Raw genomic sequence first — 15,914 nt, 5'->3', positions numbered from 1 at the left:
ACGACTTCGTTCCCGTGACGACGTCCAGATCAACGCGGCGATTGGTGGGAAGCTGAAGCTGTGATTTCTCCTGGTCCCACATCTTGTTCAGATGGAGAATGTAAATGCAGTTAAAGTCCTAAAAACTTATCTTTATGATTACAGTTTTATGACGTCTTGTTTGTTTTTCCCTGCAAAGTGTGAAAGTTTACCAGCGAGAATGCCGAAAAGTTGTGACCAAGACGGTTTTCTGTGTGCAGAACGTGTTGGCACTGGATCTGTAGGCAGGTTGGATGCTGTGAAACAAGACCAGGATCATTAAAAAACTGATCTCTGGTCTTGTTTTAGCTGTGAACTCAAACGTTTATAGACAGAGGAACTTGTACGGTGTTACTTCCAGTGCTCGTAGCGATGCAGCTGTAGTATTTACATCACAGACAGGACAGAAATGCTTGCAGCTTATTCCACACACTCGTGGCTTCAACGTGTTATTGCCAGTGTGTGAATGGCTTTCTTATTTCTTCTGAAGTTTCTATATCAAGATTTAAAATAAAATTCATATATATATATATATATATATATATATATATATATATATATATATATATATATATATATATATATATATACATATATATATAAATAAGTGTGTTTTGTTTAGTGGTGGAGTTTCACTTTATACATGAAGGCCAATGGTTGGGATAGACCATTGGGGGCGGGACATGTTACAACATAAGATAAATAAATAAAGTAAAAACAGGTCAAACTAACGGTCCTCCGAGCCATTTTGGTCCTTTTAAAAATCAGGGGGAGAAGAGTCAACCACACTAAACCTTAAAATAGTAAAAACCGATTTATTGAAAAAACAGATAAAAAAGATTAAAATATTAAAACCCCAACCACCAACCCAGTCCTCTAAAAGATCCACGGTGTGGCTTGGGTTGGTCCTCCTCTCCATGGCGACGTATTCATTTACGCAGTCGTCTGTTCTGCGGCACCACGTCCCATGACCTGCAGAGAGGAGCAAATATAGTAGTCCACAATCCCAAGAGGGGAACCCTCCTGCCTGGCCCTGCCACCAGCCTCTCCCTCTGGACCCATAGACCGTATATGAAAGATGGACGGCGGCTTCGGCGGTTAAAAGTGAAGCCTATGCGGAAGTACATAAAACTGCAGTTCCCCCTTCATCCACTAGGGACTGAAAAACAAAGCGAATCCCCATAGACTCCCATGTTAAAAAGACCAACTTCACAGCAGGAATAAACATGTTTACGGCAGAAATAAACACATTTACAGCAGAAATAAACATGTTTACAGCCTGGTTCCAAAATCCATTTTAGGTTTAATAGGTCAGGTTTACCTTCATGACAACTGTGGGGGGGAGTGAATTTTTTTTCTAACTCGCCTGTTTAAAAGTAATTTAATCTTGAAATTTGGCATATTTCTGGGCGTGTCCTTTTGATTGACAGGTACCCGATCTCCTGCTTCAAGTAAAAAGAATGTAGAACAACCGCGGTTTTTAGCTGGTTAACAACGGGACTTAGCTTCTGTTATCTCCGGGTTAGCTCGGTTAGCTCTTAGCTAACGGGGGGGGTTTGCATTTGACCCCCGTCACAGTAAGAAAGGAAATTGCCGTGTTCCTCTTTCTTAACACACACTGCTCTGAATACTGTGGTCACATTACAGACACAGTTGTGCTCATATTTATTCATACCTTTTCATTGAAGAAGGAAAAAAACAGATGCCTGGAAAATAAGCTGAAACTGACTTAAGTAATAATAAAAATTTTATGAAAATCATTACATTATTTTCTAATTCTGGTTCTATAGAAATATTTTTTTTAAAAAGCAAACAAATTAGATAATTTATTACATATTCCATCAGTCATAAAGTAATATTTAGTTGAACAATCCTTTAATGTTTCCACTCCAGTCAGGTGTTTTCTGTTCCTCTCAGTCAGACTTCTGCACCTGTTGACAGGTATTTTGTCCCACTGTTCAACAGAAAAGTGCTCTTATTTATCCAGGACCAATTTTCTTTTTTCTTTCTTCAACTCAATTAAATGAAAAAACTGTGTCTTATATTACTAAATTATATTTTTGCAAATTTTCAGTTATTGTTCCTTTTTTAAGTCTCCAGTTATTTGAGTGACTGTTGTAAATTCAGCTTTTCTTTCATGAAAGGGGATGAATACATATGAGCACAACTGTATATTCAAAATACAAATATGTATATGTACACCAAAATGTACAATTAAGTGGGAACAGGATCCAGAAACACGCCGTCTTCTCTGGACCAAAGCGCATTTAAAATGTTCTGAGTGGAAACCTGGATGAAGATGTGGAATAGTTTGTGGACAGCATGAACGGCGTGTCCTGCAGACTAAAGAGGAGAGGGAGCATCCAGCTTGTTATCAGCCTGCATCTCTGATGGGATGGGGTTGCATTAGTGCCGATGGCGTGGGCAGCTTCCACATCTGGGAAGCTCCATCAATGCTGAAACATCTGCTCCCATCCAGACAACGTCTCTTTCAGGGAAGACCTTGCAGGTTCCACCATGCTGGACCACATCCTGATGGTGGAACAGGAGAACTGGTCTGCTGAAGTCCAGTTCCACCAGTACAAACCAGGATCCAGGACTGTGGAGCAGCTGGAATCCTATTTATTGGGAATAAAATATGAGTTGATGAGATTAGGAAGTTGTTGCAATCTTTTTTTATTTACATTTCATATCATAACTACTGAGGCTGTAGTTTAATTTATTCAGTCAGCTGGGTTAGCGGTACATCCATCTGTTTTCTTCACCGCTTATTCCAGTCAAGGGAAGCTGGAGCCTTTCCCATCAATCACGGGGGCGGGAACACCTGGACAGGTCACCATCCTGATGGGACATTATTTATTTACTTTAAATTCCAACGAAGGTCTTTGACAGCAGCCAACCTGAGAGCACGTTGTGTGTGTGCACACTGTGTTTGGTGCTTTTTTTGGGTCACACTAAGACGACTCCTGCACATCTGTGGACAGATGCAGATGTTTCGCACAAACAGGCCTGGCTTCGTTCAGCTTCACATCTGCAGCAGGGAGAAGCTGGGCATCGCTGCTGGGACTGAGAGTTCAAGGTTTTCCTCAAACCCAAAGTCCAGAAACTCTCCGCAGACTCGTCTCCTGTTCTGTCTCACAAGATCTGACCAAGCTTCCCAGATGCCTCAAATATCATGAACCAAACTAAATGCATTTCTGTCCCTCTTTGGTAAGTTAATGTCGCAATACCCCGGGCCCCAAAGCCCCCTCCCCCCCGTCCAGCTGTAAGCAGAGTTCTGAATTTCCCAAGGTCCCTCCATTGGCCTGGCTCAGGACACCCTCCAAATGCTGCACTCCCACAGGCACGACTGCCTGCCTGCTCCTCTTGGCAACCAAACATCCATGGGAGGATCAAGATGACCGGGCGGCTGAGATAAGGGCCGCATGAAGTTCCTTACATTACCTCACCCGATTAGGAAACAAGCAGGGAGCGAAGCAGAGAGAGAGAAAGTGGGAGGAATCCACTGGCTGGCCAGTGATGAGCAGAGACCCAGCTTCTTAAGTTTTCAGCTGTTGTTTTAAGGATCCAGAAGGAACTGGAGAGTGTTTTCAGCTGCTCCTCAGCGTAGGGACGACGTCAAAGATGCACTCAGATTCGCTGAAAATATGAACAGAGACTGCAAGTTTTGTTGTGCGAAATTCATAGAAGCAGACGGGATCTTTCCCAACAGCCAATGAAAACAGAATAAAGAGGCTGAAAGTGTCCACTCTGGCAGCGTCCATGGAGGTGAATCCCCTGGAGGGTCTCATGTCAGTGGCGGTGAACCAGCAGCTGGTGTCCAGCTCCACAGCAGAGGAGCAGAGCCTGCAGCCTCCTGCAGCTGATGGCCCTGCATCCCTGCACAGATGCAGGCAGGGCGTGCAGGCCAGCCGGGAACCCAGCAAGTGGGTAAGTCTGGACCCACGCTGCACTTTTTACAACGTCAATGGAAAGACAGATTCTGCAGTGAAGCATCAGATTATTTCATGCAGCTCTCAGGATGCTGGGGGGGGGGGTGTCACAGCTGTCGGCTGACGCAAAGTGGGTTAATAAAGGAATAAAGGAAGTTAAAGTTAATGTTGCATATTTCTCATTCATACATATATCAGGGTGTGTGTAGTTAATAATAATAACAATAACAACAACAACAATATTAATAATAACAATAATGATAATAAAAATTCTTTTTACTAGTACTAATAATAAAATTCTTATTGTTATTCTTGTCATTCTTATTGTTATTATTAGTAATAATAACAATAATAATAATAGTAATAATAATAATAATAATAATGATAAAAATTATTTTACTAATAATAATAACAAAATTCTTCTTATTATTATTTTTATTATTATTAATAAAATAATAATAATAGTAATAATAATGATAATAAAAATATTTTTACTCATAATATTAAAAATTATAATTATTTTACAACTAATAATAATTAAATTCTTCTTCTTCTTCTTCTTCTTCTTATTATTATTATTATTACTATTATTGATATAAATAAAATAATAGTAATAATAACAATAATAATAATAATGATGATAATAATATTATTTTTACTACTACTACTACTAATAATAATAATATTGAATAAATAACAATAATAATAATAATCATAATCATAATAATAATGCTACATAAAAGTACATAGCAAGAATAAATGAACAGTAACAAAAAAAAAATTGTTTTATGTTAATGCATTGGAAAGTTGAAGATAAGGAAACGCATTAAGTGATAAGCTTTATGTCTGGATGGATCAGACAAAATATGAATCTTTTCTTCACCAAGCTTATTCTCTTGTCTTCTCTGCCTCCCATCCAAAATGAGATCAGGATATATTGAGCAAATCTACGAGGTCTGTATGAATAATCTTGGACTCAACAGAAAGATGAGACGTGTGTGAGTAACACAGAAGTGTCATAAGCTGTGAGTTACAGAGTAAAATCACCTGGAACACGGTTATTTCCTCCTACAAGAAAACCACATTACTTTCAGAAAAACCAGAAGATAATAGTTAGTTAAAATATAGCTAAAAAGGCTAAAATATACCATCTGTGCGGTTTTCAAGCTGTTTTATTAGAGGAGTAAAAATCCCATCGTCCAGTGTTGCTCATAAACACCTCTATGTCAGAGCCTGGAGACCGGAACCATCGCCCCAAATTCACCTTAAAAACACAATGAGGGTCCGGAAAGACGCAAAGCCCAAAGTAGTTTATGATAGGAAGAGTGACCCCCTTCATCTCCATAGAAACGAGCATGACATTCATCTCCATGGAAACAACAGGACCTTCCTAAGTCACATCAAACAAAAGCATAGTCACAGCTGGAATAAAACCAGCTGCAGTAAGACATGATGTGTGATGGTTGCTGCTGGCTGCCGGAAACGGAGACGAGACAGACGTCTCCAGACTTTCTGTCCTACCATGACGAGACAGACGTCTTCCAGAGTTTCTGTCCTACGGAGACGGGACAGACGTCTTCCGGAGTTTCCGTCCCACAGAGACGACACAGACGTCCTCCAGAGTTTCTGTCCTACGGAGACGGGACAGACGTCTTCCAGAGTTTCCGTCCCACAGAGACGAGACAGACGTCTTCCAGAGTTTCTGTCCTACGGAGACGGGACAGACGTCTTCCAGAGTTTCTGTCCTACGGAGACGAGACAGACGTCTTCCAGAGTTTCTGTCCTACGGAGACGGCACAGACGTCATAAAGAGTTTCTGTCCTACGGAGACGAGACAGACGTCTTCCAGAGTTTCTGTCCCACGGAGACGAGACAGACGTCTTCCAGAGTTTCTGTCCCACAGAGACGAGACAGACGTCTTCCAGAGTTTCTGTCCCACAGAGACGAGACAGACGTCTTCCAGAGTTTCTGTCCCACGGAGACGAGACAGACGTCTTCCAGAATTTCTGTCCTACCGTGACGAGACAGACGTCTTCCAGAGTTTCTGTCCCACGGAGACGAGACAGACGTCTTCCAGAGTTTCTGTCCTATCGTGACGAGACAGACGTCTTCCAGAGTTTCTGTCCTACGGAGACGGGACAGACGTCTTCCGGAGTTTCCGTCCCACAGAGACGACACAGACGTCTTCCAGAGTTTCTGCCCCACAGAGACGAGACGGACGTCTTCCAGAGTTTCTGTCCCACAGAGACGAGACAGACGTCTCCCAGAGTTTCTGTCCTACCGTGACGAGACAGACGTCTTCCAGAGTTTCTGTCCTACGGAGACGGGACAGACGTCTTCCAGAGTTTCTGTCCTACGGAGACGGGACAGACGTCTTCCAGAGTTTCTGTCCCACAGAGACGAGACAGACGTCTTCCAGAGTTTCTGTCCTACGGAGACGAGACAGACGTCTTCCAGAGTTTCTGTCCCACAGAGACGAGACAGACGTCTTCCAGAGTTTCTGTCCTACGGAGACGAGACAGACGTCTTCCAGAGTTTCTGTCCTACGGAGACGAGACAGACGTCTTCCAGAGTTTCTGCCCCACCGTGACGAGACGGACGTCTTCCAGAGTTTCTGTCCCACAGAGACGAGACAGACGTCTTCCAGAGTTTCTGTCCCACGGAGACGAGACAGACGTCTTCCAGAATTTCTGTCCTACCGTGACGAGACAGACGTCTTCCAGAGTTTCTGTCCCACGGAGACGAGACAGACGTCTTCCAGAGTTTCTGTCCTATCGTGACGAGACAGACGTCTTCCAGAGTTTCTGTCCTACGGAGACGGGACAGACGTCTTCCGGAGTTTCCGTCCCACAGAGACGACACAGACGTCTTCCAGAGTTTCTGCCCCACAGAGACGAGACGGACGTCTTCCAGAGTTTCTGTCCCACAGAGACAAGACAGACGTCTCCCAGAGTTTCTGTCCTACCGTGACGAGACAGACGTCTTCCAGAGTTTCTGTCCTACGGAGACGGGACAGACGTCTTCCAGAGTTTCTGTCCTACGGAGACGGGACAGACGTCTTCCAGAGTTTCTGTCCCACAGAGACGAGACAGACGTCTTCCAGAGTTTCTGTCCTACGGAGACGAGACAGACGTCTTCCAGAGTTTCTGTCCCACAGAGACGAGACAGACGTCTTCCAGAGTTTCTGTCCTACGGAGACGAGACAGACGTCTTCCAGAGTTTCTGTCCTACGGAGACGAGACAGACGTCTTCCAGAGTTTCTGCCCCACCGTGACGAGACGGACGTCTTCCAGAGTTTCTGTCCCACAGAGACGAGACAGACGTCTCCCAGAGTTTCTGTCCTACCGTGACGAGACAGACGTCTTCCAGAGTTTCTGTCCTACGGAGACGGGACAGACGTCTTCCAGAGTTTCTGTCCCACAGAGACGAGACAGACGTCTTCCAGAGTTTCTGTCCTACGGAGACGAGACAGACGTCTTCCAGAGTTTCTGTCCCACAGAGACGAGACAGACGTCTTCCAGAGTTTCTGTCCTACGGAGACGGCACAGACGTCATAAAGAGTTTCTGTCCTACGGAGACGAGACAGACGTCTTCCAGAGTTTCTGTCCCACGGAGACGAGACAGACGTCTTCCAGAGTTTCTGTCCCACAGAGACGAGACAGACGTCTTCCAGAGTTTCTGTCCTACGGAGACGAGACAGACGTCTTCCAGAGTTTCTGTCCTACCGTGACGAGACAGACGTCTTCCAGAGTTTCTGTCCTACGGAGACGAGACAGACGTCTTCCAGAGTTTCTGCCCCACCGTGACGAGACGGACGTCTTCCAGAGTTTCTGTCCCACAGAGACGAGACAGACGTCTCCCAGAGTTTCTGTCCTACCGTGACGAGACAGACGTCTTCCAGAGTTTCTGTCCTACGGAGACGGGACAGACGTCTTCCAGAGTTTCTGTCCCACAGAGACGAGACAGACGTCTTCCAGAGTTTCTGTCCTACGGAGACGAGACAGACGTCTTCCAGAGTTTCTGTCCCACAGAGACGAGACAGACGTCTTCCAGAGTTTCTGTCCTACGGAGACGGCACAGACGTCATAAAGAGTTTCTGTCCTACGGAGACGAGACAGACGTCTTCCAGAGTTTCTGTCCCACGGAGACGAGACAGACGTCTTCCAGAGTTTCTGTCCCACAGAGACGAGACAGACGTCTTCCAGAGTTTCTGTCCTACGGAGACGAGACAGACGTCTTCCAGAGTTTCTGCCCCACCGTGACGAGACGGACGTCTTCCAGAGTTTCTGTCCTACGGAGACGAGACAGACGTCTTCCAGAGTTTCTGCCCCACCGTGACGAGACAGACGTCTTCCAGAGTTTCTGTCCTACCGTGACGAGACAGACGTCTTCCAGAGTTTCTGCCCCACCGTGACGAGACAGACGTCTTCCAGAGTTTCTGCCCCACCGTGACGAGACAGACGTCTTCCAGAGTTTCTGCCCCACCGTGACGAGACAGACGTCTTCCAGAGTTTCTGTCCCACAGAGACGAGACAGACGTCTTCCAGAGTTTCTGTCCCACGGAGACGAGACAGACGTCTTCCAGAGTTTCTGTCCTATCGTGACGAGACAGACGTCTTCCAGAGTTTCTGTCCTACGGAGACGGGACAGACGTCTTCCGGAGTTTCCGTCCCACAGAGACGACACAGACGTCTTCCAGAGTTTCTGCCCCACAGAGACGAGACGGACGTCTTCCAGAGTTTCTGTCCCACAGAGACAAGACAGACGTCTCCCAGAGTTTCTGTCCTACCGTGACGAGACAGACGTCTTCCAGAGTTTCTGTCCTACGGAGACGGGACAGACGTCTTCCAGAGTTTCTGTCCTACGGAGACGGGACAGACGTCTTCCAGAGTTTCTGTCCCACAGAGACGAGACAGACGTCTTCCAGAGTTTCTGTCCTACGGAGACGAGACAGACGTCTTCCAGAGTTTCTGTCCCACAGAGACGAGACAGACGTCTTCCAGAGTTTCTGTCCTACGGAGACGAGACAGACGTCTTCCAGAGTTTCTGTCCTACGGAGACGAGACAGACGTCTTCCAGAGTTTCTGCCCCACCGTGACGAGACGGACGTCTTCCAGAGTTTCTGTCCCACAGAGACGAGACAGACGTCTCCCAGAGTTTCTGTCCTACCGTGACGAGACAGACGTCTTCCAGAGTTTCTGTCCTACGGAGACGGGACAGACGTCTTCCAGAGTTTCTGTCCCACAGAGACGAGACAGACGTCTTCCAGAGTTTCTGTCCTACGGAGACGAGACAGACGTCTTCCAGAGTTTCTGTCCCACAGAGACGAGACAGACGTCTTCCAGAGTTTCTGTCCTACGGAGACGGCACAGACGTCATAAAGAGTTTCTGTCCTACGGAGACGAGACAGACGTCTTCCAGAGTTTCTGTCCCACGGAGACGAGACAGACGTCTTCCAGAGTTTCTGTCCCACAGAGACGAGACAGACGTCTTCCAGAGTTTCTGTCCTACGGAGACGAGACAGACGTCTTCCAGAGTTTCTGTCCTACCGTGACGAGACAGACGTCTTCCAGAGTTTCTGTCCTACGGAGACGAGACAGACGTCTTCCAGAGTTTCTGCCCCACCGTGACGAGACGGACGTCTTCCAGAGTTTCTGTCCCACAGAGACGAGACAGACGTCTCCCAGAGTTTCTGTCCTACCGTGACGAGACAGACGTCTTCCAGAGTTTCTGTCCTACGGAGACGGGACAGACGTCTTCCAGAGTTTCTGTCCCACAGAGACGAGACAGACGTCTTCCAGAGTTTCTGTCCTACGGAGACGAGACAGACGTCTTCCAGAGTTTCTGTCCCACAGAGACGAGACAGACGTCTTCCAGAGTTTCTGTCCTACGGAGACGGCACAGACGTCATAAAGAGTTTCTGTCCTACGGAGACGAGACAGACGTCTTCCAGAGTTTCTGTCCCACGGAGACGAGACAGACGTCTTCCAGAGTTTCTGTCCCACAGAGACGAGACAGACGTCTTCCAGAGTTTCTGTCCTACGGAGACGAGACAGACGTCTTCCAGAGTTTCTGCCCCACCGTGACGAGACGGACGTCTTCCAGAGTTTCTGTCCTACGGAGACGAGACAGACGTCTTCCAGAGTTTCTGCCCCACCGTGACGAGACAGACGTCTTCCAGAGTTTCTGTCCTACCGTGACGAGACAGACGTCTTCCAGAGTTTCTGCCCCACCGTGACGAGACAGACGTCTTCCAGAGTTTCTGCCCCACCGTGACGAGACAGACGTCTTCCAGAGTTTCTGCCCCACCGTGACGAGACAGACGTCTTCCAGAGTTTCTGTCCCACAGAGACGAGACAGACGTCTTCCAGAGTTTCTGTCCCACGGAGACGAGACAGACGTCTTCCAGAATTTCTGTCCTACCGTGACGAGACAGACGTCTTCCAGAGTTTCTGTCCCACGGAGACGAGACAGACGTCTTCCAGAGTTTCCTTCCTACCGTGACGAGACAGACGTCTTCCAGAGTTTCTGTCCTACGGAGACGAGACAGACGTCTTCCGGAGTTTCCGTCCCACAGAGACAAGACAGACGTCTCCCAGAGTTTCTGTCCTACCGTGACGAGACAGACGTCTTCCAGAGTTTCTGCCCCACCGTGACGAGACAGACGTCTTCCAGAGTTTCTGCCCCACCGTGACGAGACAGACGTCTTCCAGAGTTTCTGCCCCACCGTGACGAGACAGACGTCTTCCAGAGTTTCTGTCCCACAGAGACGAGACAGACGTCTTCCAGAGTTTCTGTCCCACGGAGACGAGACAGACGTCTTCCAGAATTTCTGTCCTACCGTGACGAGACAGACGTCTTCCAGAGTTTCTGTCCCACGGAGACGAGACAGACGTCTTCCAGAGTTTCCTTCCTACCGTGACGAGACAGACGTCTTCCAGAGTTTCTGTCCTACGGAGACGTGACAGACGTCTTCCGGAGTTTCCGTCCCACAGAGACGACACAGACGTCTCCAGAGTTTCTGTCCCACCGTGACGAGACAGACGTCTCCAGACTTTCTGTCCTACCGTGACGAGACAGACGTCTTCCAGAGTTTCTGTCCTACGGAGACGAGACAGACGTCTTCCAGAGATTCTGTCCCACGGAGACGAGACAGACGCCTTCCAGAGTTTCTGTCCTACCGTGACGAGACAGACGTCTTCCAGAGTTTCTGTCCTACGGAGACGAGACAGACGTCTTCCAGAGTTTCTGTCCTACGGAGACGGGACAGACGTCTTCCGGAGTTTCCGTCCCACAGAGACGAGACAGACGTCTCCAGACTTTCTGTCCTACCGTGACGAGACAGACGTCTCCAGACTTTCTGTCCTATCGTGACGAGACAGACGTCTTCCAGAGTTTCTGTCCTACGGAGACGGGACAGACGTCTTCCGGAGTTTCCGTCCCACAGAGACGACACAGACGTCTTCCAGAGTTTCTGCCCCACCGTGACGAGACGGACGTCTTCCAGAGTTTCTGTCCCACAGAGACAAGACAGACGTCTCCCAGAGTTTCTGTCCTACCGTGACGAGACAGACGTCTTCCAGAGTTTCTGTCCTACGGAGACGGGACAGACGTCTTCCAGAGTTTCTGTCCTACGGAGACGGGACAGACGTCTTCCAGAGTTTCTGTCCCACAGAGACGAGACAGACGTCTTCCAGAGTTTCTGTCCTACGGAGACGAGACAGACGTCTTCCAGAGTTTCTGTCCCACAGAGACGAGACAGACGTCTTCCAGAGTTTCTGTCCTACGGAGACGAGACAGACGTCTTCCAGAGTTTCTGTCCTACGGAGACGAGACAGACGTCTTCCAGAGTTTCTGCCCCACCGTGACGAGACGGACGTTTTCCAGAGTTTCTGCCCCACCGTGACGAGACGGACGTCTTCCAGAGTTTCTGTCCCACAGAGACGAGACAGACGTCTCCCAGAGTTTCTGTCCTACCGTGACGAGACAGACGTCTTCCAGAGTTTCTGTCCTATGGAGACGGGACAGACGTCTTCCAGAGTTTCTGTCCCACAGAGACGAGACAGACGTCTTCCAGAGTTTCTGTCCTACGGAGACGAGACAGACGTCTTCCAGAGTTTCTGTCCCACAGAGACGAGACAGACGTCTTCCAGAGTTTCTGTCCTACGGAGACGGCACAGACGTCATAAAGAGTTTCTGTCCTACGGAGACGAGACAGACGTCTTCCAGAGTTTCTGTCCCACGGAGACGAGACAGACGTCTTCCAGAGTTTCTGTCCCACAGAGACGAGACAGACGTCTTCCAGAGTTTCTGTCCTACGGAGACGAGACGGACGTCTTCCAGAGTTTCTGCCCCACCGTGACGAGACGGACGTCTTCCAGAGTTTCTGCCCCACCGTGACGAGACGGACGTCTTCCAGAGTTTCTGTCCATTTCGACAAAGAAACAATAGAATGTAAAAAAAAAAAAAAAGCGTAACATCTAAAATAAAAAAGCGTGAGTAAAAACACTAAAGAGTTGCACAGAAAAATCCGGTTGGATGTCTGGTTTTCTGCTTCAGGCGCAGGCCGTGTGTGGATCCAGGTCAGTCTCTGCATCTGGTTGTGGGCCTGTGGTCCATCCCAGGGTGCTGAGGAATCAGCATTCCCCAGAAAATGCAGCTCGAGAGAGGAGTCGTGTGCGCAACCTGCGGCAAGCCTTCCACAGTTTGCAGGTACAAACCGGCTCCTTTATTTGGAGTTAAAATGGAAATGTAAATTTTAAAACATGCATCTGTCTACAGGCAGCTTTACCTTCAGTCCCACCTGACACCAAACTCTCCAAGCTGGATGTTTTGGTTCTGGCTACTAACTATATAGCTTACCTGACAGAGACGCTGGACCAGGGAGGGACAGCAGCTGATCACCCTCTGCCCTCCAGGCCCGGAGGGTACCTGCACCCTGTTAAGGTGAGGGACAGCAACATGAACTGACTTTTGTTGTTTTAACATACAGTATTGAACTTCTTCACTCATTTTATGAGTAAAACAAGAGGAAAGATTGACATTCCCTGTAAAAATACTATAAATATAAAATGTGTAAAAAACAAAAGATATTCTGCTGAATATGGTACAAAGATAACATACAGAATGACCATCGACACCTTTCAGCTAAACTGGGAAAGAGACGTTTAAAACACCACTGCGTCCGACTTTAGACATATTTACACCAGCAGAGTCCAAAGTGTTCGTTTGGCAAGAATATCTCCAATATTTCACAGAAGAATCTGTCCAGTATGATCAGCAAGAGAGACAGCGAAGTGTCAAGCATGGTGCTCCATGACCCACCGTATGCCACTTCCTCTGTTTGGTTCCCTGCACGGTTGGTTTGCTTTCACAATGTGAGTGAACTGAACCAGGGTTCTTTTGCAAGTTAATCCAGACACGCGGTTTTTTGCTGAACCAGACTACACTTCTTTGGTAAATGCACGTTCACAATGTTCTAAATGAAATGGATTATCTTTGGATGCAGACCAGGGTTCATTGAAATGATACCAAACAGTGCCATTGTAAGTTTTACTCTCCACACGGAAAGCAAACTGATTGTTGCCTGGTTAAGTTTGACTGATGCAACGAAACAAAGGGTGAAGGTAATTTGAACGTCTTGCTTGTACTACTGTCAAACCCAAGCTGTTATCTCTGACTTAATCCATTTTAAAAAAGCAAAATAAAAACCAAACAAACAAAACATTTCAGTATTTTACAGCAGGCTACCTGTGAACCTGTGGAAGAGGTGGGAACTAAAAACACTTGGCAAAATGTTGAACTGTTCCTTTTAATTACAACATTGGAACATCCAGAAGACAAGTGTCTAAGAACAGGTCATGAGGTAACGAGCAAAAACCTAAAAGGGTCTCTGAATGAGGTCTTAAAAGCCGCTCTTCTTTCTTTCTGGTACTGCATAGCGCCACTGGATCTTTTAGTGGTATGCAGTGGTATTAACCTGGTTTTCCAGGTGTCCTTGAACTCAAAGCGTAACAGCAAACTTGTCCATTGTCAGTGAAGACAATGGACACGTCTTCACTGACAAAAGACACAACTTGTCGAAGTGACTGACAAGTTGTAGTCACTTCGTCCCTATCTTTACCTCAGACCCCCTTTATAACTTTCTTAACTCTTTGTGTTGGAAAAAATCCTCAAAGGTTTTGCTCCATATTGACATGAAGAATCACACAGTTGCTGCACATCATGATGAGAATCACCCGATTCACCAATAGACTGTATATAAAAAAATGGACATAGCCTCCGTGACGTCACCCGTAGGTTTCTGAAGAGCTGAATTGAAGCTCGGTGGGCGGTTCCTACCATCGCCATCTTGGCAGGGGCATGCGTGTCGTCTCACCCGGAAAATAGAAATATGGGCAAAGAGGTGGAGCTGAGAGGGGGGCTGTGAGCATCATGGTGGATGATTTACATCAAGCGAATGCCGAGCTTTCTGTAGCTAAAAGCTAACCGAGCTAACCGGAGATAACAGGAGCTAACCAGCTAACAGAGGTTAGTGGGCTAAAGCTAAGTCACGTTGTTAACCGGCTAAAAACCACGGTTGTTCTGCCTTCTTCGGACTTGAAGCCGGAGATTGGTACCTGTCAATCAAAAGGACACGCCCCTAAATTTGCCAAACTTCGAGATTAAATTACTTTTAAACAGGTGAGTTAGAAAAAAATTCACCCCTCCACAGTTGTCATGAAGGTAAACCTGACCTATAAACCAAAAATGGATTTTTCAATCAGGCTGTAAACATGTTTATTCCTGCTGTGAAGTTGGTCTTTTTAACATGGGAGTCTATGGGGATTTGCTCTGTTTTGCAGCCCCTAGTGGATGAAGGGGGAACTGCAGTTTTATGCACCTCCGCATAGGCTTTACTTTTAACCACCGGAGGTTGCCGCTTGGTTCCACCACATCACCATGAAAATCTCCCTTTCCAACTCATCACCATGAGAATCTCCATTCAATCTTTGTTGGAACCAGTACTTACTGGACTTCCTGTTGTCTTTCCATCATCTCCATCCAGTCTGTCTGTTCTTCTCTTATTACTGACATCAACAACTGGATATTTTCTCTTATTCAGAACTTCTCTGGAAACCTTAGAGATAGTTGTGTGTGAAAGTCCCAGTAAAGCTTCAGACCAGCAACCAATTCACAATGAAAGTCTTTTAAATCTCCCCTCTTCCTCATTCTGGCGCTCAGATCGACCTTCAGTGGTTCATCTTTCTCATGTCTACATGCACCGAGTTGCTGTGATTGGTGGATTACATATTTGTCATATAAGTTTTCAAAATAAATAAATAAAATATTATCACTATTATTGCACATCATCAATTGATAACAAAATATCATAAATATAAATAATGTAAGAATATAATTTACTGTTGGTGATGAATAAAGTGTGATTCTATTTGTTCAGTTTTTGTCGTCTTGAATTGTCTCATTGGCTGAAATCAGCTGGAATTACAGAGTCCCACCACTATTACACCGTTCTATAACAACCTGTGTGTTTATACAAAAATAAAATCGGTGATTAACGTAAAAACGTGATTCCATTCAGAGTGTAATGACATAATAATGTATCTGTCCTCAGAAGTGGCCCATGCGCTCTCTGCTCTACTGTGGTGCGGTTGGAGAGCTGCTATCAACCAATCAGATCCCTCCAACTGGACAGGACAGGACACGACCTCTGACCCCTCCAACAGACAAACAGTGATCGGACTTGGGAAAAGAATTTCACCCTTTTTGGAGAACAAAAAAATGTTTTGTAATTATTTCATAAAAATAATCCTAAAGGATCTCACATGTTATACCAGTTTTGTTTTCCCCTGTCATTAATTTAATTTTTTCACCATAAAATTTACCAAAAATGTCAGTAAATTAGTTCCTGGTGGATCATTTATTATTTCTGGAGAAGATTTGGTAAGTTTTTAATGTGTGCGA

General features: G+C 46.3%; 1 protein-coding gene across 1 annotated transcript; it reads left to right on the top strand.

Moving 5' to 3' along the window:
* Positions 1-3,768: 3,768 nt before the first annotated feature.
* On the top strand, positions 3,769-15,687 carry tcf23 (transcription factor 23; the record flags this gene model as incomplete). The annotated part of the gene is made up of 4 exons (XM_079255177.1): positions 3,769-3,948; positions 12,510-12,662; positions 12,732-12,896; positions 15,565-15,687. The coding sequence occupies exons 1-4, from the start codon at positions 3,781-3,783 to the stop codon at positions 15,685-15,687; spliced, it is 609 nt and encodes a 202-aa protein (XP_079111303.1). The 5' UTR covers positions 3,769-3,780.
* Positions 15,688-15,914: the final 227 nt, after the last annotated feature.

This window comes from Telmatherina bonti (assembly GCF_933228915.1).
Source record: "Telmatherina bonti genome assembly, chromosome: 16".
NCBI lineage: Eukaryota > Metazoa > Chordata > Actinopteri > Atheriniformes > Telmatherinidae > Telmatherina > Telmatherina bonti.
The sequence above is the reverse complement of the archived record's forward strand: the minus strand, read 5'-3'. Positions and strand labels throughout refer to the sequence as shown.